Raw genomic sequence first — 26,557 nt, forward strand, 5'->3', positions numbered from 1 at the left:
CTACACTCAGCAGTAGCTTGTACAGAGGATTTTTTTTTCTCACCTTGGGCCGCCGAGTTGTGGTCTGGACAGGCAACAGGAGCCAGAGGAGAAGTAGTCAGGAAAGAAAGGATAATGGCAGAAAGATAGACAGCAGAAAGGGACAGCGATGAGAGCAGAAGAAGTACCAGGAATGGGGCTACAATTAGCTGCTTCCCCACTCCTACCCCCACCCCATCCTTTTTTCCCTCCAGTGAATCATCTTATTCCTACTCCAGGAACTCAGAACTCTTGTTTCCCCCATTGGTTCCTTGTCCCATTTATGCCCAATCCTTACAGACCTCACCCCTTCAAACATCCTGAAAATCCTAGAAATCCCTGTCTCCTAGGCTAAGCCACAGGAGACCAAAGACAGCAGCTGGTGGAGGTCCCCAGAGACCAGTCCTTCTGGCACTCCAGCCCAGAGCCAGAGGCCCCACCCACCCACCACTCCCAAGGACTTTCCCAGGTCAGCCAGACCTTCCTTTAAGTGCTACTCTCTACAGAAGACTCCCTGGAAATATCATGTGACCAGAGTGATGCTAGAAATCCAGAAGTAAGTGATACAACACCAGCAGAGGGGATCGTGCCTCCAAGGCAGCCATCCTCCCTACCCCACCCCATTCCCCAGGGCCAGATCCTGCAGCAGTCTCCATCCCTAGGGCAGAGGGCTCAGGTGTCAGAACCATGAATACTGCATTAACCAGAAGCCCAGAGCTCAGCAAAGTAACCCCACCCAGCTGCAAGAAAGGACATAGGGGTGGGCAGCAGCATAAACTACTGCCCTAAACCAAAATAGATGATTAATCTTGAGTCCCAAATTATGTTCTTGCTACCCAGAGTCTCATAGCTCCAGTAAAGGCAGATTTGGCCTGGACCCTGCTTCTAGGAGACACTGAGTCCAAGGAGACCAACCCCACCCCACCTACCCTGAGCTGAGCCTCCATAGCTGAGGGTCAGAAACTATTCTAGCATCCCCATCCCACCCTGGGAAAGCCGTCCTAGTGGGGAAGGGATGCTGGGAGTACAACCAAGAGGCATCCTAGCAAAGGATAAGGGTGAGGTAGTCCTGCTAAAGATATGAAGACACCAGGACCTGCTTCCCCAAATCCTCTCACAGGAAAACTCCCAGAGGCAGTTTGCAGCAAACGCTGCCTGAAGCCCAGGGCTGTGAGGCCACTGGGTAAAAGGCCCAGAACACACACTCAGAGCCCAAATCAGGCAGAGCAGGAAGCAAATTTCCAGGGTGTGGGGCATGGCAGTGACACACACCTCTCCCTGCCCCCCACCTTCAACCCCACCCTCCTCCCCCAGCCAGGTAGACAGATGAAGTCAATCAGCCCCCACCCCCACCCCAGCAGCCTGCTGCCACCATTGCCCTGGCAACCCGGCAGCAGGACCAGAGCAAGCAAGAGTACCTTTCGGGCTGTCGGTGCCTGTCTCATCATTGCAGAAAACCAAAGAAAGCCAGGAGAGGAAAGAGAAGGAGGGACAGAGGAGGATGGACAAACACACAGAGGAAGGACAGACGAAGGGAGGGAGGGAAAAAGACCGAACAGAGGGAAAGGCGGCGGAGACAGGAGATTAGTGCATCAAATCCCAACAATGCAGCCTCAGCTTCTTCGCCGGACTGCTTCCCAGCCTGCAAATGGCTATGGCTCAGACGCAGAAGCCCCCGCAGGTGCGCAGTGGGACAGCCTGGTTCCGGCAGGCACCCAAGAGGCGCCAGGCCCTGTTCACCAGCTAAGGCTGAAGGCAGCCTCAGTGGCCGCAGCACCAGCTCCACCTGACGTCATGCACCCACCCTCCTCTGATCCGCGGGGGTGGAGCCAGTGCTCCTCCGTCACCTAGCAACTGCCAGGCTCCGCAGGCTCCTCCTCCTTCACATGACTGGATAAAGTCCTGCGCAGAACCCGCCCTGCTGCTTCTTCCAAAGAACAGGTTCTGACTCCACCCTCCCTTTCCGTCCGCCGCCCCATCCCCAAGAGTCTGCTCCAAGGAACTGGGCTAGGGGCCATCCCAGAAATGGTACTTTCTGGGGCCAGAGCATGACTGGGCAGGGACATGGAGCCTCACTGCTCCCTCAGCCTCTCTCACACACTTCCCTCTGCCCACAGCCCATCAACTCCACTTGCCTTTTACACACAAGAAAATGCCCTTACCCAGAACACCCCTCCTGTGACAGCATCTGCTCGGAGGGGCACACAACGACACTAAGAAACCCTGGGGAATATTCAGCAGCAGCTCTAATGACAGTTTGGCTCCTGTCCCAACCCTTCCCTAGTTGAAGGCAGATTAAAGCCTGTGCCTAAAGGCCTTCCAGAAGGAAGTGGGCACCTTTCAGAGACATCTGGGTTCTTTCTCTTCTGCCCTCCCCTTCAAAGTTCCTTTGTTTTTGGTTCTAGTGCTTAGCTCCCAATACCCCACAGGGTGAGAGCAGGGCCCTGGGCTCAGGGGTCTGCTGTGAGAGGACCACTGGAGAGGAAAACCTGGCTAGGGACTTGACTACTTAACTGGCACTTTGCGCCAGGAACAAAGAAGGCCCTGTATCCCAGCACAGGCAGCTTATGCTGGGCTCTGCCACATTTCCCCAGGCATCTGCCAAAACCCCAACATTGGGACATAGCTCAGGCCCTTCCCAGGGTCAGGTCAGCCTGAGATGAGAACTCCTCCATGGTTATCAGACTGCAGGTCCATGCTCTTCTCTATTCAGGGGACTGAAGCAAGATGGAGCCCCAACCAGGAGACAAAAATCAAGGGAAGAAGCCACGGTTCTATGACCTTGTATAGGTCGGCATCCTTTAGAGCATGATTTTCCTTCTCACATCTCCACTCCTGCCTGAGCCAGGACCTTAAAGCAAGTATGAGCAAGTGGTCTCTTCCAAGGGAAGACTCCAAAATGAGGACCCATCAACAACCAGGAACTGGAAAGATGTTTTCCTCTCCCCACCCACTGCTCCAATCTGGTAGCCCTCCATGCAGGTCATAAGGGCCTGAGACAACTGGCGACAAGGAAATCACAGAACCGTACATACAGCATAGTACATACATGTCAGACAGGCACATGCACATCAGAGACAGCCTGGGCACAAGCTGGTATGAGGAAGTGGTCATGCCAGCAACTTAATAGTTTAAAAGAGTCTAGGGGTGGCACAGCTAAGCCCCAGTCAATGATGGCCGATGGAAGTCTGCAAGGGCTGGGAGGTAGGCCTGGAGCACAACACCAGAGGAAGGAAGAGGCAGAGAAAGACTGGTGGAGCAGAGCGAGGGTGGGCATCCATGGCAGTGCCCACCCAGAGGGAGGCACATGGACTATGAGGCTTTTCAACTCAGGACTGCTCTTCCTGTGCTCTGTGCCCTGGCCTCCTGCCTCCTGCCCAATCATCTCACCTGGTACTTTCACCACTCCTAGCCCCCCAGTGTTTCCTCCCACTGCCCCCAAACTCGGGCTGAAAACCCAATGTAATCCAGTAAATGCTGTAGTCCATGCTGCTACTTTATATTTACAGTTAAATGTTTGGAGTGTCTGATGAAAAGTCCTAAGGTGGTGGGGAGGGGGGCAAGTAGGTGCAGAGATCATCTCTAATGAGTGCCATCTAAGCCTGGCACCAAGCCTGATGTCCCTGCATCCTTCAAAGGAACTCTGAAAGCCAAGGCCACCATTTCCTCTGGCCATCCCAGCCCCAAGGTCACACAAACATGCATGCAGCAGCCCACGGACATGCAGGACAGCTGGGGAGGGGGCTCATGGCCCTCACCCACCCAGTCACAAATAGTAAACACACCACCTTCTTAGGCTTCAGTCCCCGCTGCATGAGGAGTAGGAAAAGGCAAAGTTAGAGAACAAATGCCACAGTGTGCTAGCTGGCCAGACATCCTGGGTGTAGGTGTTAAGAACAACTCAGGTACACACAGGTAAAGGGGAAAGTCAGGTCACTGCCAAGTCCTGATAAGTGAGATGAGGGGGTCCCTCAAGGATCAGCTTCCAAAATGTCCACATCCTGGCCCAGAGAAGGTGGAGAGTCTGAATCCCCACCCTCACACACCCTACGCAGAGTAGTGCAGGAGAATTAGAACAGGCTCTCTGCATACAGCCTAAAATAGGCAGCAGTAGGCCCAGCTCCTTACCATTTACTTGCGAACAGAACTCCTTCTTCTTCTAGCTCTCACCTTACCCCTATCCTCTGTCTTTTTAGAGCCTGGAAGCCTTGGGTTCCATAAGGCAGGAAGTCGGCAATGACCCTACTACGGTCAGACCTATCTTCCCTATCATCCCTAAGCTTGGCCCCATTTGACCCTAAACATCTGGGCCCTAACAGTTTTTCCATGCTACCAACTTTGCTCTACCCCTAAAGCAGCAGCTCATACCCAGAAAGCTTCCAGGAGGTTGGAGACTAGAAGGCTAACTCCATTTACTCACCTACTATTTCTACCTATCTAGCATTGGTCTCCCTCCTCTATTTCTATTACTCCCCACTCCCACCCCCAACCACTCACCAGTTTGCTGGTCTTCGCAGCTGAGTCAGTTCCCTCTGTAGGAAGCAAACAGAAAGTGTGTGTTTGTATACAGGGGGAGGAGCAGAGATCACTGTGGCAGGGTAGAAGAGATTTAAAAGGGAATATGGTGGGGATGGAAAAAAATCTCAGGATCCACAGTGGCCCTGTATTCTGGGAAGAAGTCCTGGGGACTCCTGGATGTCGAAAGGCAACTTAACTGGGTGGCTGTTACCTCTTTTGAGGACCTTTGAGGCAGAAGAATCAGGTGTCTCAGGGGAAGTAGTATCTGCTCCATCTTCAAATACTTGGATCTGAGGCCACAAAACAGACTCAATGTAGCCAGATCAGCAATGGCTGCAAAATGGGCCCCAACTCCAAGCAAGCCTGGGGTACAGGGCAACTTCCATAAGGATGGATCTCCAATGTTCCCTCCCCTGTATCTCCCACTCTCTCTGAGACTTACACTCATGCCCAGTAAAAGGGAGCACCAAAAGCTGCCCAAGCAACAGAGATGTGCACGCGACACACTCAGAGCAGGGTGTAAGTACCTGGGATTGGCGCACAAAGATGCCATGCCCTTCATCACAAGTGAAGTACTTCCTGCCTTGGACAGTTCCATCATTCTTGCCCTTTGCTTCATCCAGGATCACGCCTACCCATTTGCCAGTGGCAAAGAGTGTGGCTCCAACATAGGCCACAGTGCCTCGGTGGCCTTTTCCAATCACCTCTACACGGGAGCCCACTCGCAGAGGCCGGGCACTGGCTTCTGCGCTCATTCTGCTGCCACTGGGCGTCTGAAAGAAAGACACATGAAAATATATGCAGTTAAGGACCTCAGGTCAAGGGTATCATCCTAATGCCTCCTAAGGAAGCCTGAGTCAGGATTCTGGACTGAAAAAGGACAAGTCACTCTCCTGAACCCCATTCTCAGGGTGAAGTGGACCTCAAATTCCCTCTTGAAAAATACCAGTGATATGTTCTAAGACTTCTCCAAACTCCTTTGCCAGAATTTTTAAGAGCTCATATTTAAATTTTATAACAAATCAGAACTCAATGATAGATCTGTGAATGTCACCACATGGCTTCTTTCTCAGGAGCACTGCCCCCCCAAGGAGGGGAGCGAAGCTCAGTCAAATAACTCAGTTTAGACCAGGCTCTCCAAACCCAATACCCTGACTCAGGTGCCTAAGTTGGGAAGACAGGTGATTCATGGGTGATCCCCCCACCGACAGAATCCTTTTCCACTCCCCACTGTTGTCTGTCTTCTCTGTGGTCAAACAGCTCTCTTAGGCCTCTCATTCTCAAAGGCACACAACTGTGCCTCCTTCCAACCCTGACTCCCCCCACCCACCATGACATTCCTAGATACCTCACCACAGCCCATTCAACCATTTAATTCCCTTCTCCCTGGCCCAATCCATGCCCTACCAACTCTACCCCCAGCCCAGGAAATCCTTCCCCCGCCTACTATGTTGCTATAAAAAGAAAAACGAAGGCAAGGTAAATCAGGTACCTTAGATCTGACCTGCACTGTCTCCCAGACTCTGCCAGTGGTCCAAATGGATGGTTTATAACCCCATGGATGGACAAGGCAGAGGAATAGACTAAACATTGTCCTTCAGAAGTTCTCAGCTTCTGACACACCCGTGATGACAGGACACAACATGAAATTAGGTCCCGAAGAGGGCCATGGTTTAGAAGAAAATCACACCTAAGCCTTTTTTAGCAACAGCAGCTCTATGAACCAAGAGCCTTGCAGCAAACAGATGAATGAGGCATGAGAAAGTGACTCCTTGGTTTTAAAGGTTCCACGGGGCTCCCTCTGATGCTCCCACTTGACTTCAGAAGGGAGCTTTGCCAGAGCCTCTCACTCCCTGAATCCCTTCCCCAAAGAGCTCATCCAAGAAGATAAGGATATAGCTCCCAGGGGCTCCAGGACCCCAAATCACACCTGGGACAGCAGGGTAGCTCTTATGGATCTGACGATAAAAAGAACTGACAGTGACATCAGGGCTAGCCCCAAACTGAAGAGACTCCCCCAACCACCCAACCCTAACAAGCCTTTCAGAACCAGGTGGACACAATAGTGTGTACAGATTCAATCTCAACCAGAAGAGAAAGCAAGTGACAAACAACAAAGCACTTCTAAAGAAAGGCGTCACTGTAAGGCCATTCCAGCCCATCAACCCCATTCAGAGTCCCCAAGATAGTCCGATCCCTTCAGAAACCTCTGGCCAGGGGTCCAATTAGAGTCAAAGGTCAGCCCTTGCCTCTCCCCACTGAAGGCCCAACTCTGGGAGGGGAGGCCTGTCCAGCCCAGCACCATCACCCCCTGCTGCGAGTGGCCCCAGCCTAGCTCCAGCCTGTCTCCCCAGCCCCCACAGCAGTGTCCACAGGCACCCAGGCCTTCTCCAGCAGCGCTCCCAGGCCCATCCCAGATAAGGACCACTTACCCGGCTGTATGTATGCCTCTTGCTCTGGGCCATGTTGCTCACCGGCCTCTACCTCCTCCCCCAGTGGGCCAAAGACAGAGAGAAAAGGCAGAAACCTAGGCAGGAGGGTCAGGGCTCCAGGCCCTCATGGGCAGACACAGAAGCCGTCAGTTGCGGCCCTCCCCAGTCCATGGACCTCACTCGGTGGCCTACCGGGGTAGGGGTGGGGGCAGAGATGGGGGCTGAGGAGCAAGTCCTCTCTGCTGCCTGATGATTCCTGAACCCAGAGACACCGAATCCTGCTTGCCAGCTGATGAGTCTCACTCTGCGCTAGTGCTGCTCTAGACTTGTCAGGAAACGTGCTAGCATCTGGGTCCTAGTGCCCCCCTGCTTCATCTGGCCCAGACAAGCAGGGCAAGAACTAAGGGGCTAGGCCCACACAACGGACCCTCAGCAGTCACCTTTAGAGTAAACTGTGCAAGCTGGAAGCACAGTCCTGACAGGTCCTCCTAGTCTGCATCCCTCAGCATCACTGCTACCACCCCTAACACCTCCCCCTACAATGTGCCTCAGCAGGACTACAAGCATCAAGTGACACTTCAAAAAGATCAGCTACCAGCAGGCCTCAACATAGCTAAAATAAGGGTCTCTTACCCCCTATCTGGAGCTCTTCTCTCTCCCCCTTTTTCTAAATTCTGGACTCAGGACCCAAACCTATATAATTACAGAGTCTGGATTTCAATCTCACACTCAGCCAAAGGAGCCAGGCCCTACCCACTACCCAGCAAAGGGCAGTAATGAAGGTAACTTCATACACACAGAGAAGCAGTAAAGTACCTTAGTTCCCACCCCTACTGGCAAAGCTTACCATACCCTTCCTCCCTTCTTCTTGTTATAAAGGGTCACACTTGAACCCTAAGACTATCAGGTTCAACAGGATGAATAAGAGCAGAGAGCCCCACATGCCCCCTACAGCACAAGGCCCACACTCTTGGCCTTGCTTTTTAGGCATCTCAACAGGAAAAAAAAAATGAGATGTTTATTTTCTATATTTCACAAAATTTCTTAAATAAACATGTATTACTTTTATAATTGAAAATGTTTACTTTAACAAGATGCTTAAGCAGTCTAGTGAGAAGTCTCCAGAGGACTATGTCATAATACCACTTCATTCATTTACCAGAACCAACACACCAAGGGCCCTGCCCCTAAGCACTCAAGGTTGGCCTGGGGTCTGACCTATACATCTCCACTAGGTGCACTGTGGATCTGCATTCCCTGGGCCTAGGGATACTTGTCTTGTCCGCACTGGACTCTACAGGCTGAACAGAATCTTCCTCCAGTCCATCCTCTTTCTAAGGCAGGCCAGAAAGCCCAACAGTAGAATGACAGCCAACAGTCAGATATATGGCCCCAAAACACCTCTTCACATCTTCAATCCTGGCCAGACCCCTGTAGGAAACCACTTCTCTCCTCCCCTGCAAAATTTCCATGTTTGCCCTCTCCCTTCCCTATTCACCTTTACCCAGGTAGGCAGGGCCATGCAGCTCCTTGCAGGCTGGACTTCGCATGTTCAGAGCACTTTACAGCCTACAGAGCAACTTAAAAAACATAATTTTTAGTACCATGGTTAAGAGTACTACTTCTAGACTCAAGCTGCTTAGGTTCAATTCCTCGCTTTACCACCTGGGAACTATGTAGACTTGGTCCAGTTACTTAACATCTCTGTGTTTCAATTTCCTTATCTGTCATTTGGTAACAAAGAACATATTTCAGAGAGCTGTTATGAGGATTAGCCAAGATAATTCACGTAAAACATTTAGAGCACTGCCTGGCATTTAGTAAGTACTCAACAAAAGTCAGCTAATAACAATGTTGTTATCCTCATATTTGGAAATCACAATAACCCAACAGAAAGGCAGGCCTGGGACAGTGCTGACAAGGAAACTGAGGCTTAGAGAACTAAGTAAATTCCCTGAAGTTACACAGATGGTGAGGCATGGAGCCAAAACTGGAACCAAAGCCTGAACTGGAACCCTCTGCACTTTCCACTCGCCTCACTGTTTACCACAAGTATCTCTAGGCTTCTTCCAAGGGCGTGCTCCTCCTCTAGACCATACTGTCTTCAAAAACAGAACTCATAACTCACCAACCACACAGGTATCTATAGTTACCTAACTGCTTGGAGGCTGTTTCCTCTATAAAATAGGAGAATCAGCTGCCATTCTTACATTAAAGTAATGAGGCTCAAATAAAGCAAAGCACATGAAAGCTCTTTGTAAAAAGTACAGAAGCTGTAGAAATACAAAAAATCACCTGACATGATAACACTGCATATAAGTCTAAAAATAAACTATCTAGGCAATAAATGTTGTAATTACAGGAATTAGAGGCAAGAGAAAGGTGAATTAAAAAGAAAAGGGGTGGGACGCCTGGGAGGCTCAGTTGGGAGCTTCCGACTTCAGCTCAGGTCATGAACTCACAGTTTGTGGGTTCGAGCCGTGTTGGGCTCTGTGCTCACAGCTCAGAGTCTGAAGCCTGCTTCCGACTGTATGTGTGTGTCTCTCTGCCTCTCCCCTGCTCATGATCTGTCTCTGTCTCTCAAAAATAAAAAATTTTTTTAAAAATAATTTTTTTTAAGAAAAGGGGTACCTGACTATGCCTTGAATTAGGGGCTGGGTTTTTTTGGGGGTATGTGGAAAGGCCTACAAACACTGTAAGTTGTAAACACGTTTGATTAGAAACAGAATAGCTTTGCTTGACTAGAGAATATTAAAGTAGACTAGTTTGGCTGAAATGAAGAATTCTAGATGAGTTCCTCTATCAAACTCTAAGCCTTTTAGAGCATAGCCCACAGGGGCACCTGGGTGGCGCAGTCAGTTAAGCATCTTGATCTTGACAATTTTTGAGTTTAAGCCCTGCATCAGGCTCTGTGCTGATGGCACAGAACCTGCTTGGGATTCTGTCTTTCCTTCTCTCTGCCCCTCCCACACTGGTGTTCTCTCTCTCTCTCTCTCTCTCTCTCTCAAAATAAATAAACTTAAAAACATTTTAAAAAGCATAGCCCACACTTTTCCTCTTTGTGATCCCATCACCATTAGCTCATGGAGTCAAATGTTTACTGAATAAACACATCAATACTGGGATATACTAGAAAGTAAGTATGGATAGTCAGAAAGCTTAATATTCAGGTAGAGAAAGATAAGTCCATCTTCATGGTCCAATAACAAATGTGTCTCTTTCTGACCAGGAGACTGGCATCACGAAAGCTATTTTACGAAAATCAAACTGGTGGCAGAGCAGGCTGGAGTGGAGACAGGAGCAACTTGGTAAAGATAGGATTAACAGCAAGGAGATTGCTGCATAATGAGCAAGAGGTGAGGAGGCTCTGAACTCAAGCAGGAGAGGATAGGAAAGGGCCAATTCAGAGGTTGTACAAAAATGCCCTGAGAAGGCCCTGGCATAGATCACATATGGGGAAAGAGGCGGAGGGCCTGCATGGCTCCAGAGACAGAGCTGCACACAGCTTTGGTTCTACTATTTCCTCATCTGTATGACTCTGGTCAAGATAAAGAACTTTCTGAGCTCCAGCTACCTCATCTGAAAAAAGGGGGAAATAATACCTACCCTCATAGGGATGTTGTAAGGATTAAGGAAGATTGAAGTAAAGCATTTAGCACAGTGCCTTGCACAGATTATATGCTCAACAAAATGCAGGTGTTGTCCTCATCATTAATGAGAAAATACATCAATAATAACTTATGCACAGTAAGAATTTAAATGCTGCATGAATAAATGAATGGATAGATGAATGAAGGCATGAAAATGAAAATGAACAAACAAACCCAGGAGCTTTCAAGCATGAGTACTGGAAGAATAATGATTGAAAACAATACGAGAATTGGGAGGAAATGGAAAGAGAAATGGAACATGTTAGCCGAGAGAAGAGAAGTCTTGTTTTTAGGGCCTTCTCTGGAGCAAATGAACTGCGTATGCTGACACATGTATTTCACTATCTCCTTCCAAAATGAACTTGTGATGCCAACAAGACAGATTCCATGATCTCTATCCTACAGGTGATGATAGAAGTGAGTCTCAGAAGTCAAAGGACTCTCCTGAATCTCATGGCCAGAAAATGGCAGGGAGGTACATGTGATTAGCTGTACGGATCACTGATCCTTTCATAGAACCACTGAGCTCCGTCTCATGTCACACAGAACAATTCTGAGTTACACGTTCCCTCAGCCAGAGGTGAGACAGACACGCCCTGGATTTCTAATCCATTTTCCTCCCTAGTAATATTACATACTGTTAAAATATCTAGGAAAATGGGTAGAGAGGAGGGGAAAATCTCTGATAAATAGGCAACAATGGTCTTAGAGATTATTTCACAAAACAACAGGAAAACGAATAGACAGTTAAGAATTAAAGAGAAACAAGTAAGAAGGACAAGCCTCTTTGGCATCCAGCCTGCACCATTTCTACTTTGCTTTTACTCGCACTCCAGCATCCTTTGAGCCCTTGACTTCCTCTTGTCTCATCTCAATTAACCTTGATCCTGAACTAACTCAAATGTCTCATTTCCCTCATCCCACTCATAGAGAAACTGGTCTGCATCCCAGGCAGTCTGACAGCAAGGTCCACACACTTGAACTGAACTACATCAGGCACTGGGCATTGAATAGTTTGGTTACAAAGATAAACACAATGGTAACTAGCAAGATTCAGCTTTTCTCCAGACTAGCATAAAACTGTACATCTCTGAAAGCACTGGTAACGAAGGGATAAGTACTGATGTAAGTCTCTCAAGAATCAGGAAAAAAAGAGCCGTCTGCTCACTGAATGGGGTATGGAGGCTGGGGGACTAGAAGTGTGGAAGGCTGGATTCCATATACACACAGGAACTCAGAAATTAGACACATATAAAACCCACCTCTCCTGGGTCCAACTCTGGTATCTACTTTACAGATCTCATACAGATAGGACGTAAACCATAAATGGACCTTTTTTTTTAACTTTATTTATTTTGAGAAAGAGAGCAGGGGAGGGACAGAAAGAGAGGGAGAAAGAGAATCCCAAGCAGGCTCCACGCTGTCAGCACAGAGCCCTTTGTGGAGCTCAAACTCATAAACCACGAGTTCATGACCTGAGCCGAAACCAAGAGCCGGACACTCAACCAGGGTTCATTGAGTCCAGGCACCACCTAAATGGACTTTCTAGCTCCTTATTAACCCCAGAAATGTCTACAGCCCACTCCCAATCTGAACCCAGCTCGACTTCCTCCCAAAGTATCCCCTTCCCCCAAGAATACCCAGAGATTGCCAGGACCACCTCCAAAAGGTTCAGAGCCCAGAGTCAGGAAGGAAAGCTATATAATATGCCTCAGTTAGCCTCAATGAAGGAACTTTTTCGGGAAGATAACAGGTACTTGAGTACAGCCCCCAGCTCCATTCTCAAGAACTACAACCTTCCCGTGCTAGCAGGAGTACTTAACAGCCTGTTTGAAGTTCCTTCAGGTTCCTCCCCATGAATCAACTAGGAAATCTCTGGCACTAGGACCCTGCAGACAGGGAACCCTGAGCCTGCGCTCTAAAGAGAGAGATGCACCATTTCACAACTTCAGCAAAAGCCAAGGCAGCCAACAAAGCCACAGCCACCTTGGCTGTGCTTGGACTCTGCCTTTTGGGCAGCTCACCAGCCACTCCCCAGAAGCAGAGCATTCTGTCCTTTCTTTTTAAATCCACGTCATCATTTGATCATAATGGAAATCAATCTCCTCAAGTCACCACGCAAAGGCGTATCCATAGCAACCACAAGAGGAAGGACACGGAAATGATGCTCCAGTGGCTGCAAAAGGAAAAGGTAAGCCTGTTTCTCTTCCATTCATGCTATCCCACCATTCTCTCTCCCGCTTCACTCAAGTGCATCTTACCTGCAAATTCTATTTATCACACTAACGAGGGAAACATAAAAGGCGAGTGTTAATAATCTATGCTATTATGTAAGGTTATATAGCTCTGCCTACTCTGATACATAGCAGAAAAAAATTCTTTCTGGTTAATGGAGACAATTCTCTTTTACATATTCACTGTCTCAGGTGACTGTCTCTGCCTGCAATACCTGTCAAATCACTATCAGTTACCTGTCTTTCTAGTCAGGATGCTACTCTCGTTCGAGGATTTCAGAGTTTCCTACGTAGTTGTAAAAGGCCAATGGCAACACTGACCCCACTGCCCTGCCCACCCATGCCACTATCATGCTCACACACTGGCCAGGTAAGACTTGCTCTTAGCAGCCCTAGACTCCAGCCCCTCAAGGTCCAGAAACTGGGAGCTGGGATTATATTTCTGCCTTCTCTGATGCCTCAGAGAAAAGAATGCCATTTTTGGCAGGGGTAAGAGACTCATCAAATAGAAACACTACTAAGCCCAAGTAATCTTGGAGTAACTCTTGGAGAGAATCTCAGGTCTAATCTCTTTCCCTGTCCTCTGGACAGTTAGTTCAAGCTTCCCTTACTAACTTCAAGTCCCTATTCTTATTTGAGCCCACACCAGTGCCTTCTCTCCTCAGCAGATAACTGCTGAGAAAGAAAACTGAACCTGTTAGATAAGAATTCCTTTGCAAATTTAGATACATCTGCAACTATCATTGCCTCTTTGTTCCTACATTCTTTCTTCTGTCATTCCTCTTTCAAAGAAAATGATGGCCCATTCTTTTTAGGGCCAACCCCTGCACCCTCCTCTGAGGACCCAATTTAGCATTCATCTTATTTTCTCCTGCATTCAACTGCATCCTATCTACTAGCTCTTCTACATGATCAAGTAACCTATGCTCTAAGCTCTTCTAGAAAAAACTGTCTCTAGTCACTGCTACCTCTTCCACAGGATACCACCATCTCTCTCCCTTCCTTCCCTACCAAACTACTCAAAGTGGGTACACCCTCCCTAACCTCCTTTCCCATCCACTCCTCAATCGGGTTTAACCTGGCTCCTGTCCCGACTACTTCTCGGAAGCTGCTCACACTCAAAGAGTAAGAGCCTTGGTGATCTTACTGTCCAGTTTCAAAGCACATCTTCCAACCTCATCTTACTTGACTTCTCTGTAGCAACTGAGGCTACTGATCTTCCTGGAAGATTTTCCTCTCCTAGCTCCCTGGACAACATTCTCTCTTACCTTGCACACCAATTCTTCTTGACTTCTCTGTCATCTTCAGCCTCCTATAAGCAGAACCAAGCTCATCCACTCCCACAGCATCAACCCCCCACTTACACCTACTGCCCCAGGCACAGGTTCTCTTCTGAACCTCAGACTCACACTTCCACCTGTCTAAGTGCCACAGACCCAAGTTCAACATAATTTAAACCTTCTTGATATCTTCACCCTCAAAAAATCTTTTCTATATTCCCTCTTTTAAAAAAAATTTTTTTCAACCTTTTTTTTTTTTTTGAGAGAGAGAGAGACAGAGAGAGAGAATGAGCAGGGGTGGGACAGAGACAGACTCTTAAGCAGGTTCTATGCCCAGTGCAGAGCCTGAGGCAGGGCTCAACACGGGGCTCTTGACACAGGGCTCAATCGTAATATCATGACCTGAGCCAAAATCAAGAGTCAGATGCTTAACTGACTGAGCCACTCAGGTGCCCCTATATTCCCTCTTTACTGCTGGCATCACCACCCACCCAAAACAGAAAACTAAGTCATCCTTAACAACTCCCTCTTTTGTTCTCAACAACTGGTTAATCATTAGGTTAGGCTGACTGTCTCTAATCTCTCTCAGACCCATCCCCTCACCATTCCCACTAACCTAATCCTTACTTCAGTCTTAAACCATGCGTATGTTATTACCAGTCTCCTAACGTCCCTGATCCAGATTCTCCACTTTCAGTCTACTTCCTCAGTTAGCTTCCCAAAATGCAATCACATCATCTCCCTGCTCACAAAACGGAATCTTCTGAGCACAGCACCACAAGCCATTAAAAACCTGGCCTCAATATATCTAGCCTCATCAATAACCTCTCCTTTTATCCCAAAGTTCTTATATTCCAGCCACGTGGATCTACTTACCTTCCCCCCTCTGCCTCTATAAATGTTGCAAATGTCACCAAGGCCATTCTCTTTCCTCATCAACAAGGCTCAGCTCAATTATCACCTCTTTCTTGAAGATTCCCAACGTCTCCATGTAGAGCTAGCCATTCCTTCCTGTGCCCTCACACAGCACTTTGCACATATCTCTATTACAACATCACATTTTTATTAAAATATTGTCTCCCTTATCCCATCATGAATTCTTCCAGGAAAGGGATTTTTTATTCATCTCAGTATCCTAAGCACTGAACACAGAAGACAGTTAATGTTAAATACAAGCCTGTACCAACACGAGGCTCTAGGGATATAAGCTGGCTCTGTCAACTTTTCCAGAGTAGCTCCACCCCAAAAAGACCCCCACCATGGAAGAAATTAAGTCATGCCGATGAAACTCTTTCCTCTTCAGATAAGAGACTAAGAAACTAAAAAATGTAGGGACAGTCCCAGGTCTTATGGAATTTGGCAGTGACACTAATTCTCAATCTCATATGCTCCACAGTTAAAGGACCATAGAGAGATCTCTAGGCTCTAGGGCAAGTGCAGATCTGGGAAAACAGCTTGAGTGAGGCATTGAGGGTGACAAAGGTCTAGTATTTGCTTAAGTGAAACCCTCAGGGGATATGTAGGAGCTTGGAGAGGTCAGAATGGACATTCAATTTGTCCATCAGCCAAGTGCTACTGGTACTAGCCTGAACTTCAAAAGAAAAATGACATAAAGCCAAATCCAGAGTCTCCAGGATGGCAAGGGCCCTATGATAGATTTGAATCAGTCAACTGCTCAGCACTTACCTCCTCAAGGGTCAGGGAGAATACAGTTCTCATCTCCCTTGGTATGGGACAGCCACCCAAGTCCCCTCAGGACCTCCAGTACCTGTAGACAGGCCAAGAAACCTGGGAATCCTATACTACCATCCCTCTCAAACTATAACACCAGGCGGCCACTAGCAATGACAGAGATGGTAGAGTGAAACATAGAGCGACACTTGTCAATGGTATTATGATTCTCATGAGTCTTTTGAATTCTTCCTAACAACTTCTCCTTTGTATCCTCAGGTCAGTCAGGCCCAACTTACCAATTCTTCCTTAGTATTGCTTCCTACATCCTTCTTTTCACCTCCACTACCACTGTCATCACTTTGGTTGGCCATTTAATAGCTTTGAGAATTCAGGCAAACCGTTTTCCCTCTGGCACCTCATCTATAAAACAGGGTAACAGCTGCTCTGCCCCTCTCACAGGATTATTAAATAAAACGAGATCATGCCTGGGGAAGGTTCTGTAATCTGTAAAATCTTACACACAAATATAAGGCCTTCCTACATCATCAACAGACATCCTCTATTACTGGTAGAAGTTTATCTGGCGCCCTACCTCTCTCCTTGTCCATTTCCAACCACATTATATGCCACAGTAAGACAATGACCCACTCTGAAATATTTTGTCTATATACTCACCCATTCCAAATCTTTCACTGACATACCATTCCTTACTTTAACCAAACAACCCTGGCTCTGACATATGCAGTGTCATCTCTGCACCACTAGCAGCTGCTTACAATGCTTTCCCTGTCTTGCAAGCCCCACCGATCCTTCAAAGCCCAGCCAGAGCCCCACTACACCCCATGCAGAAAAGACTCAATTTAAAAGAGAGATTTGAAACAATGTCATGGAAGAATTAAGGATAATTCAGCAGAGAAAATTTGGGAGGAGCAACTATTATCTAATACTTTAACCTTTCTAAAGGGGAACTGTATTCTTTTTTCTGTTCAATTCTAAAAAGATGATCTAAGGGCACCTGAGTGGCTCAGTTGGTTAAGTGTCCGGCTTCGGCTCAGGTCATGATCTCACAGTTCATGGGTTTGAGCCCCGCATCTGTGCTGACAACTAGCTCAGAGCCTGGAGCCTGTCTTCGGATTCTGTGTCTCCCTCTCTCTCTCTGACTCTCCCCTGCTTGCACTGTCTCTCCCTGTCTCTCAAAAATAAATTTAAAAACATGGGGCACCTGGGTGGCTCAGTTGGTTAAGCATCCAACTTCGGCTCACGTCATGATCTTACAGTTTGTGGGTTCGAGCCCGGCATCGGGCTCTATGCTGACAGCTAGCTCAGAGCCTGGAGCCTGCTTCAGATTCTGTATCTCCTTCTCTCTCTGACCCTCCCCTACTCACGCTGTCACTCTCTCTGTCTCTCAAAAATAAATAAAACATTAAAAAAAAATTAAATAAAATCAGGAATTCCAATTCCTCAAAAAAAAATTTCTTTAACACTAAAAAAAAATTTTTTTAAGATAACCTACTACCAACAGAATGGAAGTCGCAGAGATATATTGCAATAAGTTGAGAAGCTTCCTTATGAAGCTATCTCAAGATGAAATGTAGTCAATTCCCCAAATGTTCAAGCGCAAATGGGCCATTTAGGGAATGATATTTTAGATGGACTTCAACTACCACAAGGTAATAGAACTTGAATCACAAGCATTTTAGACCTGAATGAAACCTTCTTTCTAGTCCAGCCTCCTATTTTACAGGCCTGGACAGGTGAAGTGGCTCACTCAAGGCAGCAAAGTTCGTATTACAAAGCAGGAAGCAGAACATGGTCTCTAAATTTCAATCCAGTGATCTACATGGTCTCTAAATTTCAATCCAGTGATCTACACCCTTGTCATTGAAAGTGCGGTCCATGAAGCAGGAGGGGGAGGAGGGGGAGGAGGAGGAGCAGGAGGAGGAGCAGCAGCAGCAGCAGCAGCAGCAGCAGCACCCGGGAACTTGTTAGAAATGTAGAACCAGGGGCACCTGGGTAGCTCAGTCGGTTAAGCATGGGACCCTTGATTTTGGCTCAGATCATGATCTCATGGTTCAGTTTGTGTGATCCAGCCCCAAGTTGGGCTTTATGCTGTCGGCGTGGAGCCTGCTTGGGATTCTCTCTCTCCCCCCTTCTCTCCTTGCCCCACCCCTGCTCGTGGGTGCTCTTTCTCTAACAATAATAATAAAAAAGAAAGAAAGTGGAGAACCCACCGGAATCTGTTTCGAACAAGACCCGCGGGTGTAAGCGCCATTAAAGTTTGAAAAGCACTGACCTTACCAGTCCCTTCCAAACCCTGAGTTTCTAATTCTGGAACTGCGTTTCCCAAACTATTTCAGATGTTAAACAGAGTCAAGACCCAAGAAAAACGGCATTTCCCATTGAAATCTGGGAAAGTCTCCATAGCATACTTTCAGTAACATCATTAGCATACTGAAGGCTCTGAAACTTTAACCATGAAGTTTCAAAACATATTTGAGAACAACATGCCTTTAAAAAAAAAAGTTTAACATCCCGTGGCTCAGGCTTTGGCAGGACACCGGGTAAAGACCGTCAATCTTGACCTCATAGCTCCTTGCCTCTCAGTACCTTAAGCATACTGGATTAGTAAGTGGTCAATATGGGCTTGCTGTTCTCATCACTGCACTACATGAGGGAAAGCTTCTAAATCATTGTCTCTTTAAAAACAGCGGACTTCCTCGTGTGTGTGATTCACCTGTAGTTCTACCTAAAACCAAGAGGAATGTGCAGGATGACTTCTCAAGAGTCATGCTGCCAGTTAAGGCGGACCCCAGAAGTGGGAGGCACAGACGCACCAAACCCATATCCAGGGCCCCACGTTTGAGTCCCCTATGGTTTTTTGTTTTTCTTCTGACACAAACTTCTCAACCATGTGCCCACAAGGAAACCTGTAGCTCGGAATGGGTTCAAGGGGTGCCTCAGACACTCCCAGGAAAGCAGGGGGCTCCTCGCCGTTGCGGAGAAATTAGGAGGCGCCACCACTTCGTCCCCGGGAGAACATCACCAGACTGAAGAGCGCAGGTGGGTCGGAAAGGCCCAGACTCAGGCAGGCGCCCACCCCGCTGCGGCCCATCCCTACCGTCCCCGCTCTGCACACCGGGTCCCATGCCGCGCCCCAGCCCAGCACCCGGCCCCCCGTCCACCGCCGGGAACCTAGCGAACACGCGGGGGGCTGAGGCGGAGACGTTTGGCAGGGTGGCCGTCTCCGTACCTGTCCTGTCAGGGGCTCCGCGCCCGGCTCCGGCCCCACCGCCGGCGACCGACGCCCAAGTCCTTGCCGGGAGCGCCCTGCCTGCCCCGCCCGTGTGGGCTGCCCGACGCGCCGCCCGACCCTTCGAGGCCCGCCCCACACTCTCTCGCCCCAGAGGCCCAGAGTCGCTCTGGGTGCAGGGAACACGCTACTCTTCCCCGAAGACCAGCCACGGTTAAAAACTTCGGGCTGAGCACAGCCGTGCAGACCTCGGTCAGGCACAAAGCTGGACACCTGGAGAGAAGTATGCGCGTGCGCACTGTGCCTGGGAAGCCAATGAGGACCACAGGAGAGAGGCGCCTCTAGGCCTGCGCCCTCTGCCGACGGAGAGGAAACAGCGCACGGGGACTGGAGGACTCGTTGCTCGGGGCAAATGCTCCCAGGGGCCACAAAGCTTTTGAGTGCTAAACTGCTAGTTAAAATATTAGTGATAAACCGTATCTCACTAGTTAGCTTGAGAAAAAAATTAAATTTTGCTGCTTCTCAGTGTTATCCGTATGGGGAAACAGGCATTCTCATGCCCTTGTTTTTTTCCAAGTTTATTAATTTATTCTGAGAGAGAGAGAGAGAGAGAGACAGAGACAGAGAGACAGAGACAGAGAGAGACAAAGACAGAGAGAGAGAGAACATGTGCACATGTGCTGCGGAAGGGGCAGAGAGAGAGGAAGACGATCTCAAGCAGGCTCATGAAACGAACCTTGAGACCATGACCTGAGAGGAAACCAAGAGTCAGACGCTTAACTGATTGAGCCAACCAGGCAACCAGGCACGCCCCCCCCCATGCCCTTATGATGGGAATGTAAAATAATGGCATTTTGGTTCTTTTAATTTAGAAAGAGAAAAACTAAAAGGACAAACTCCTTGACCCAATGGAGCCACTTCTTTTGTTTTTAAGCCTCCCTTAAAAAAAATTTTTTTTATTGTTAATTATCTTTGAGAGAAAGAGCTCCAGACAGGGAGGGGCAGATAGAGACAGAACCCGAAGCAGGTTCCTGGCTCTGAGCTGTCAGCACAAAGCCGGAAGCCTGGGCGCGTTGAGATCATGCCCTGAGTCAAAATCAGAAGCTCAACCCTCTGAGCCACCCAGGTGCATCCAATGTAACCACTTCTAATAGTGTCACCAAAGAAATGAAATAATAGGACAAGTATTCAAAGATACTTGTACAAGGATGTTGGGAGAGCCAGGACTTGATAGATGGCGGTTCAAATTCTGACCACAGTGTACTGTGTGAGAGCTTAGGTAAGTTACTTAACCCCTTCCATGTTCCTGTTTTCTCATTTGTAAAATAAGAATGTTAATAATAGTATCTGTATTACTAAGTTGCAAGACGATTAAATGAATCCGTGTAAAGAGCCTGAATAATAACTACCGTTTTGTTTATCTCAGTTAATCTAAGATTGAAAACAACCTGGGTGCCTGGCTGTCTCAGTAAGGCACTGGATTTGTGATTTCAGGGTCATGTGTTCACACCCCACTTAAAGGGGAGCAGTGTGGAGCCTACTTAAAGGAGGAGGGAAGAATAAGAAAAGAAAACAACCCGGAAAAATCCATAAAATTGATAGTGGGTAGAGGTGGGGGTGGAGGTGTAAATGGTAGAAAGAATGAACTGGGCAACCTCTCCTATTGCCACCTTTCCCCCCTATTTCATCTTCTAAATATTTCTAATATTCTGAATGGATAATGAATTTGCATAATTCAAAAATCAAATCAATATAAACAATATGCACTGAAAAACCTCCCTTCAAACTTTGTTCCCACCCACTCCTTCCCCCTGCCCATTACAGGTAGCCCTTGTTTGTATAGTTTCTTGCTTATCCTCTAAATGTTTTATGCAAATACAAACACATAAGAATACATAGTCTTACTCCTTCATTTCTTATGCAAAAGGTAGCATGTTATAGATACTTGTGCCTTGGTTTCTTCATTTAATATATCCTGGAGATCTTTCTAAATCAGTAAATAGAGATCTTCCTTATTCATTTTTTTTAGCTGTATAATTCTGTTGCCTGGATATACATAATTTATGAACCATCCTCTTCTGGTGGGATACTTTGTTTCTAATCTTTTGCTGTTGCAAACAAGGCTATAATGAATCACCTTATACATATGACTCTCCATATGTGAGTAGGTATATACAGGTAGGATACATCTAGATCAAATAAGTACATCTGCAGTTTTAGTAGAAATGACCTCCATCCTCTTCAATTAAAGAGAAATGGGGGCACCTGGGTGGCTCAGTCCGTCAAGCGGCCGACTTTGCCTGGGGTCATTGATCTCGCATTTCATGAGTTCGAGCCCTGTGTTCCAGCTCAGAGCCTGGAACCTGCTTCAGAGTCTGTGTCTCTTTCTTTCTCTGCCCTTCCCCTGCTCACGCTCTGTCTGTCTCTCAAAAATAAATAAAACAAACATTTAAAAAAAGAAATGACATTTGAAAATAAATTTAAAAGGCACTGTATGCACATACTTTTATTGTGGTAACACATACATAAACTTACACTTTTATCCATTTTTTTGGGAGAGAGAGCATGTACAAGTAGAGGAGGGGCAGGGGGAGAGGGAGAGAGGATCTTAAGCAGACTCTGTGTTCCTTGTGGAGCCTGACGAAGAGCTTGATCTCACAGCCATGAGTTCATGACTTGAGCTGAAATCAAGAGTTGGATGCTCATTTTAATCACGTTTTTAAAGAATTTTTTAATGTTTTTTATTTATGTTTGAGAGACAGAGAGAGACAGTGTGAGCAGGGGAGGGTCAGAGAGAGAGAGGGAGAAACAATCTGAAGCAGGCACCAGGCTCTGAGCTGTCAGCACATAGCCCGATGTGGGGCTCAAACCCACGAACCATGAGATCATGACCTGAGCCGAAGCTGGATGCTTAACCAACTGAGCCACCCAGGCGCCCCCATTTTAATCATTTTTAAGCAAAGTTCAATGGAATTAAGTACACTTACATTATTCTGCAACTGTAGGGGCCAAGGGCAGTCTGCCCCAAAATGTCATTTTGACATGCAGCTTATTTCAAGCTAAAAACAATCAAGGTCCAAAAGAGGAAGAAACTTTGACCTCCCACCTAACTGCATAAAACAATTTAGATAGAGGACCGGCTTCAAGAAGAGAGCTCTCACCATAGATAACTACATTCAAACATTAACTAGGGGTGGTAGATAGGAACCTGGCAAGGCTAGTTTGATTAAAGTCTCCTCTATGTCCCTTGTTTCTCTCTCTCTCTCTCTCTCTCTCTCTCTGTTATTTATTTTGAGGGAGAGAGGCAGAGTGCAAGTAGGGGGAGAGTCAGAGAGAGAGGAGACTCAGAATCAGAAGCAAGTTCCAGGCTGCAAGCTGTCAGCACAGAGCCCTATACAGGGCTCGAACTCACACACTGTGAGATCATGACCTGAGCCAAAGTCAGACGCTTAACTCACTGAACCACCCAGGAGCCCCTCTTTTTTTTTTTTTCTTACACCATATATTTATTTGGGAGAGAGAGAGAAACAGAGAGAGACAGAGACACAAAATCCAAAGCAGGCTCTAGGCTCTGAGCTGTCACCACAGAGCCTGGCGTGGGACTTAAACTTAGGAGCCATGAGTGTGTCCCTTGTTTCTGAATGGCCCAGCAATCATTTAATCACCAAAAATTTAACTCTTTTTATCTGCCTATGAATTGCTCCCCTTCTGTTTGTAGTCCCAGACTTCTACTCCCTTCTCCTTAGTTCAAGGTGACATACATACTTCATTTTGCCTATCTTTGGGATCTCATAGCCATCTGGATTCTTCATATGTATGTAATTACATTTGATTTTCTCCTATTAATCTGTCCCAGATTAATTCTTAGACCACCTAGAATTTTGAAGTGTAAAGGAAAATTTTTCCTCCCCAGCACAACCATCACCACTATTCATCTATAGAAATTTCTCATCTTTTTATTCTGAAATTCTGTGCCCATTAAACATGAACTCCCTTTTCTCCCCTCCTTCAGGCCCTGGTAACAAAAATTCTACTGTCTCTTTGACTACTCCTAAGTACTTTAGTAGAATCATACAATGTTTGCCCTTTTGGGTCTGGCTTATGTTTTCAAGGTCCATTCATGTTGTACCATGGGTCAGCATTTCTTTCCTTTTAAGGCTGATTAATATCCCATTGTGTATGTATATCACATTTTGTTCATCCATTTTCCCATCAGTAGACATCTGGGTTGTTTCTACCTTTTGACTATTGTAAATATGCACATATTTTTTTAAACATACATATCCCATCCCATCCCCCAAGATCCTTACCCAAAGCAACTCAATTCCAGTTTTTGTTGCTTCTGTGCGCCCGCACGTACGTACAAGGACGTGAGGATAAGGGAATAAGGGAATGAGGAAAAGGAGAGAGAGAGAGCCAAAGGACGGGAACGAGAGGAGCAGCATGAGTGATGCCCACATTGCCGCTTTAGTCTTCACAAGCAAGTAGTTTTATACAGACAGCCACAGGTGTAAACAATCCCAGAAGATTGCCAAAGCTCGAAAAACAATCAACACTCTAACTCAAAAAGCATGAAGGTCATCTATACAGCCAACATCTTAATTTCAGTAATCCAGTCCTAGAGAAACTAGGGGCAGCTGCAAGGGTTGTAAGGTCACGAGAACTTTTGCTCAATCGCACTCTCCCTACTGGCTCCTTGCTGGTGCTTCCCACATTTCCCCCTATTGTTTTAGCTGTAAAGATGCTTTTGAGTCATTAATTGAGCTCCAGTGAACTCCACTGAATGCTCCAAGCTCAACATATTCTTTCGAGAGCAATGGACATATTTCTAGCAAGATCATTTACAGTTTGAGAAAGCGCTATGGCTGAAACAGTTGTAAAAGCTATCAAGGTAATGGCGGCAGTAATGCCAGCCATCAATAGACCTAGCAATCTTTTAGACCTATGTAATAATCCATTGTCAATTGAATCCCCAAGTCTGCACACCCGGGGCTGGTGATGTTAACAGGCATCATAACAAATGGAAGTGGCATAAGGGGATTTGTTTCAAAGGATGATAGAAATACAATCGGTCAAAACACAATTCTTACACTCAGCATAAGACAAACCATTTTGCACAGTAATGAACCCATTGCCAACAACCAACACACAAGGATGGGGAACACAAGCCTGGATGATGAAGACAGGTCCAGGGCTATACCCATAATAGGCACCAACATGTGACGCATCAGTCTATAAGGGAATCAAAGAAGAAGCCAATTCCCCTAAGTCAGCATGCTTTTGTCCATTGGGAGTCATCAACACATTAGCAGGAAGAGTTCTATTATGGATGTATATATCAGGTTCTTCTGTAGGCAGCGGATGGAACCAGTCTACCAGAGTCTAATTTTCTATACCATTTGGGGAGATCAACGTAGGATGACCATAAAAACACTCTTCCCAAGGCAATTTTTTTCCTGCCCAAATGTGTGCTCAGAAGCAAAGTGGCATATTAGGGAGAGGAGGTGGTGGGAGCACCATCATCATCTTCCTTGCAGTCAATTCTTTCTTCTTGTGTACCTGCAGATGGCCGGGCTGAATAGAAGAATCTCCCCCCAGATACTGGGCCACCATAAGAGTATACTACTTTTGTGTTTGGCCTCTGAAGTTTGAAAACACTATATATATTATGAGCCTAAGAGAATTGTGGGTATACGCAAATAGGAGGCCAAGAGGCCATTCCTGTTCAATTTATAGGTTGCTAGACTGGCTGAAAGATAGTACTGTCATCTCCACCCAATAATCCCGTCAGATTCATATAAATTCGAGGTGGAGGGTCCTCCTATGTAACAGAGCGAGCCATAGGGGGATCAGGCAAATAAGCCCAATACATACCTGCCTGCGTAGAGTTGATAGACAGAAGGGCCACCATAGCTAAAAATAGATTGAAGGGGGTGATCTCCGGCCCAGTCTGCATTACAATAAGCATAGCTCTGTTAAAGTTTTTATTTCTCCCCAAGGGGGTAAAGGAGGGGAAGCTGCAGCTGATTCAGGAGAATTCCCTTGAAGGATGAGTGTCCTCATCTTCCCCTGGACCTGGGACAATTCTGAGGTCCTTGGAAGGAACCCAGCACAGTGCTTCCTCATCCTGTGGGAAGACACAAGCATAGCCTCAACCTAAATGTAATAAAGGGTCTGGCCCTCTCCACAACCTGGTTTGAGGGTCCTTCCATTTGGCCCATTGACTTGTAGGGCCTTGAGGATGCCAAAACCTCTCTGCTGCAGGTGTAAGAGTTATATCATTTAAATTCAAAAAATTTAAAACAGAGTTAGATTTAGGTGCATATGAGGGGAATACTTTACCCTATTACTTCTGCCCATGTATTCCCCGTTTTATTTTTTGTAATTGCAATTTTAAAGTTCTATGAGCTCTTTCCACAATACTTTGACCAATAGAGTTATAAGGTATGCCAGTAGTATGGACAATATTAAATTGAGAACAAAAATTTTTAAAGGCTTGAGAAGTGTATGCAGTTCCATTATCAGTCTTTAAATGTTTAGGTATTCCTAACATAGCGAAAACTTGAAAAAGATGAATTTGTACATCCTTAACGGCTTCCCTGGAATGAGCAGAAGCCATTATATATCCAGAATAAGTGTCAACAGTTACGTTAACATATTGCAACTTTCCAAATGGTGGATAATGAGTGACATCCATCTGCCATAAATCATTAGGCATTAGCCCCCATGGATTAACCCCAATATGGGTAGGAACTAATACTTCAGGGCAATGAGGACATTGTTTAACAATGTTCCTAGCTTGATCTCTAGAAATTTTAAATTGTTTTCTTAAAGCAGTTGCATTTGGATCAAGCATGACTCTCCTGGGCCATTTGCAAGGAATCTAAAGAGTATAGCTGAGTAAGTTGATCAGCTAAGGCATTGCCTTCAGATAATGGTCCAGGGAGAGGCGAATGAGCCTGTAAATGTGCAATAAAGATAGGCTCAGTCCTTTGCAAAAGAGGCCTTTTTATCGCTGCAAAGAGATGAAAAATGTCCTCATCAGAAGTACGAATAGAGGCCTCAGGGAGCCGGTGTGCCGCATTAACCACATAGAGGCTGTCAGAAAACAAATTAACCACAAATGGAAATTGTTGTAAGGCTATCCTAACAGCAAACAGTTCTGCACGTTGTACTGATGTGGTCTGATATTTAACTGTGGTAGTATTAGTATGTTGTTGAGAAACGAAAACTATTGCTACTATACCTAGTTTGGAAGCATCCACAAAAACCGAAGGAGCAGCCAATGGCTTAAGGGATATTGGTGAAACAGGCTGAACTGCAACATTATGAAGAAATTGAAGTAACCTGTCCTGAGGTAAATGAAATTTCATTTGTCTTGGGAAATTAGCCAAGGCAACTTGCCATGGGGGAGCTCAGGCTCCAGGCTCTGAGCTAGCTGTCAGTACAGAGCCTGATGTGGTGCTCGAACCCACAAACCACGAGATCATGACCTGAGCCA

At 46.6% G+C, this 26,557-nt stretch overlaps 1 protein-coding gene across 9 annotated transcripts in view; it reads right to left on the minus strand.

Annotated features, from left to right (window-relative positions):
• The window catches only part of DCTN1 (dynactin subunit 1), a 31,028-nt gene extending 11,867 nt beyond the window's left edge, over nucleotides 1–19,161 (minus strand). For 2 of the 9 annotated variants that reach the window (XM_029937626.1, XM_029937625.1), the window contains exons 1-7: nucleotides 6,969–7,272; nucleotides 5,064–5,309; nucleotides 4,748–4,826; nucleotides 4,516–4,550; nucleotides 3,807–3,827; nucleotides 1,437–1,454; nucleotides 44–64 (exon numbers count right to left, since the gene is read on the minus strand). In XM_029937626.1, coding sequence (XP_029793486.1) covers nucleotides 44–64; nucleotides 1,437–1,454; nucleotides 3,807–3,827; nucleotides 4,516–4,550; nucleotides 4,748–4,826; nucleotides 5,064–5,309; nucleotides 6,969–7,001 — 453 coding nt within the window. In that variant the 5' untranslated portion in view covers nucleotides 7,002–7,272. Of the gene's footprint in view, nucleotides 1–43; nucleotides 65–1,436; nucleotides 1,834–3,806; nucleotides 3,828–4,515; nucleotides 4,551–4,747; nucleotides 4,827–5,063; nucleotides 5,310–6,968; nucleotides 7,273–19,056 lie in introns of those variants that run through there. The other 7 variants (XM_029937632.1, XM_029937627.1, XM_029937628.1 and 4 more) reach the window with 7 other exon arrangements.
• Between the last annotated feature and the right edge of the window lie 7,396 nt (nucleotides 19,162–26,557).

The sequence above is a fragment of the Suricata suricatta genome, chromosome 4 (assembly GCF_006229205.1).
Source record: "Suricata suricatta isolate VVHF042 chromosome 4, meerkat_22Aug2017_6uvM2_HiC, whole genome shotgun sequence".
NCBI lineage: Eukaryota > Metazoa > Chordata > Mammalia > Carnivora > Herpestidae > Suricata > Suricata suricatta.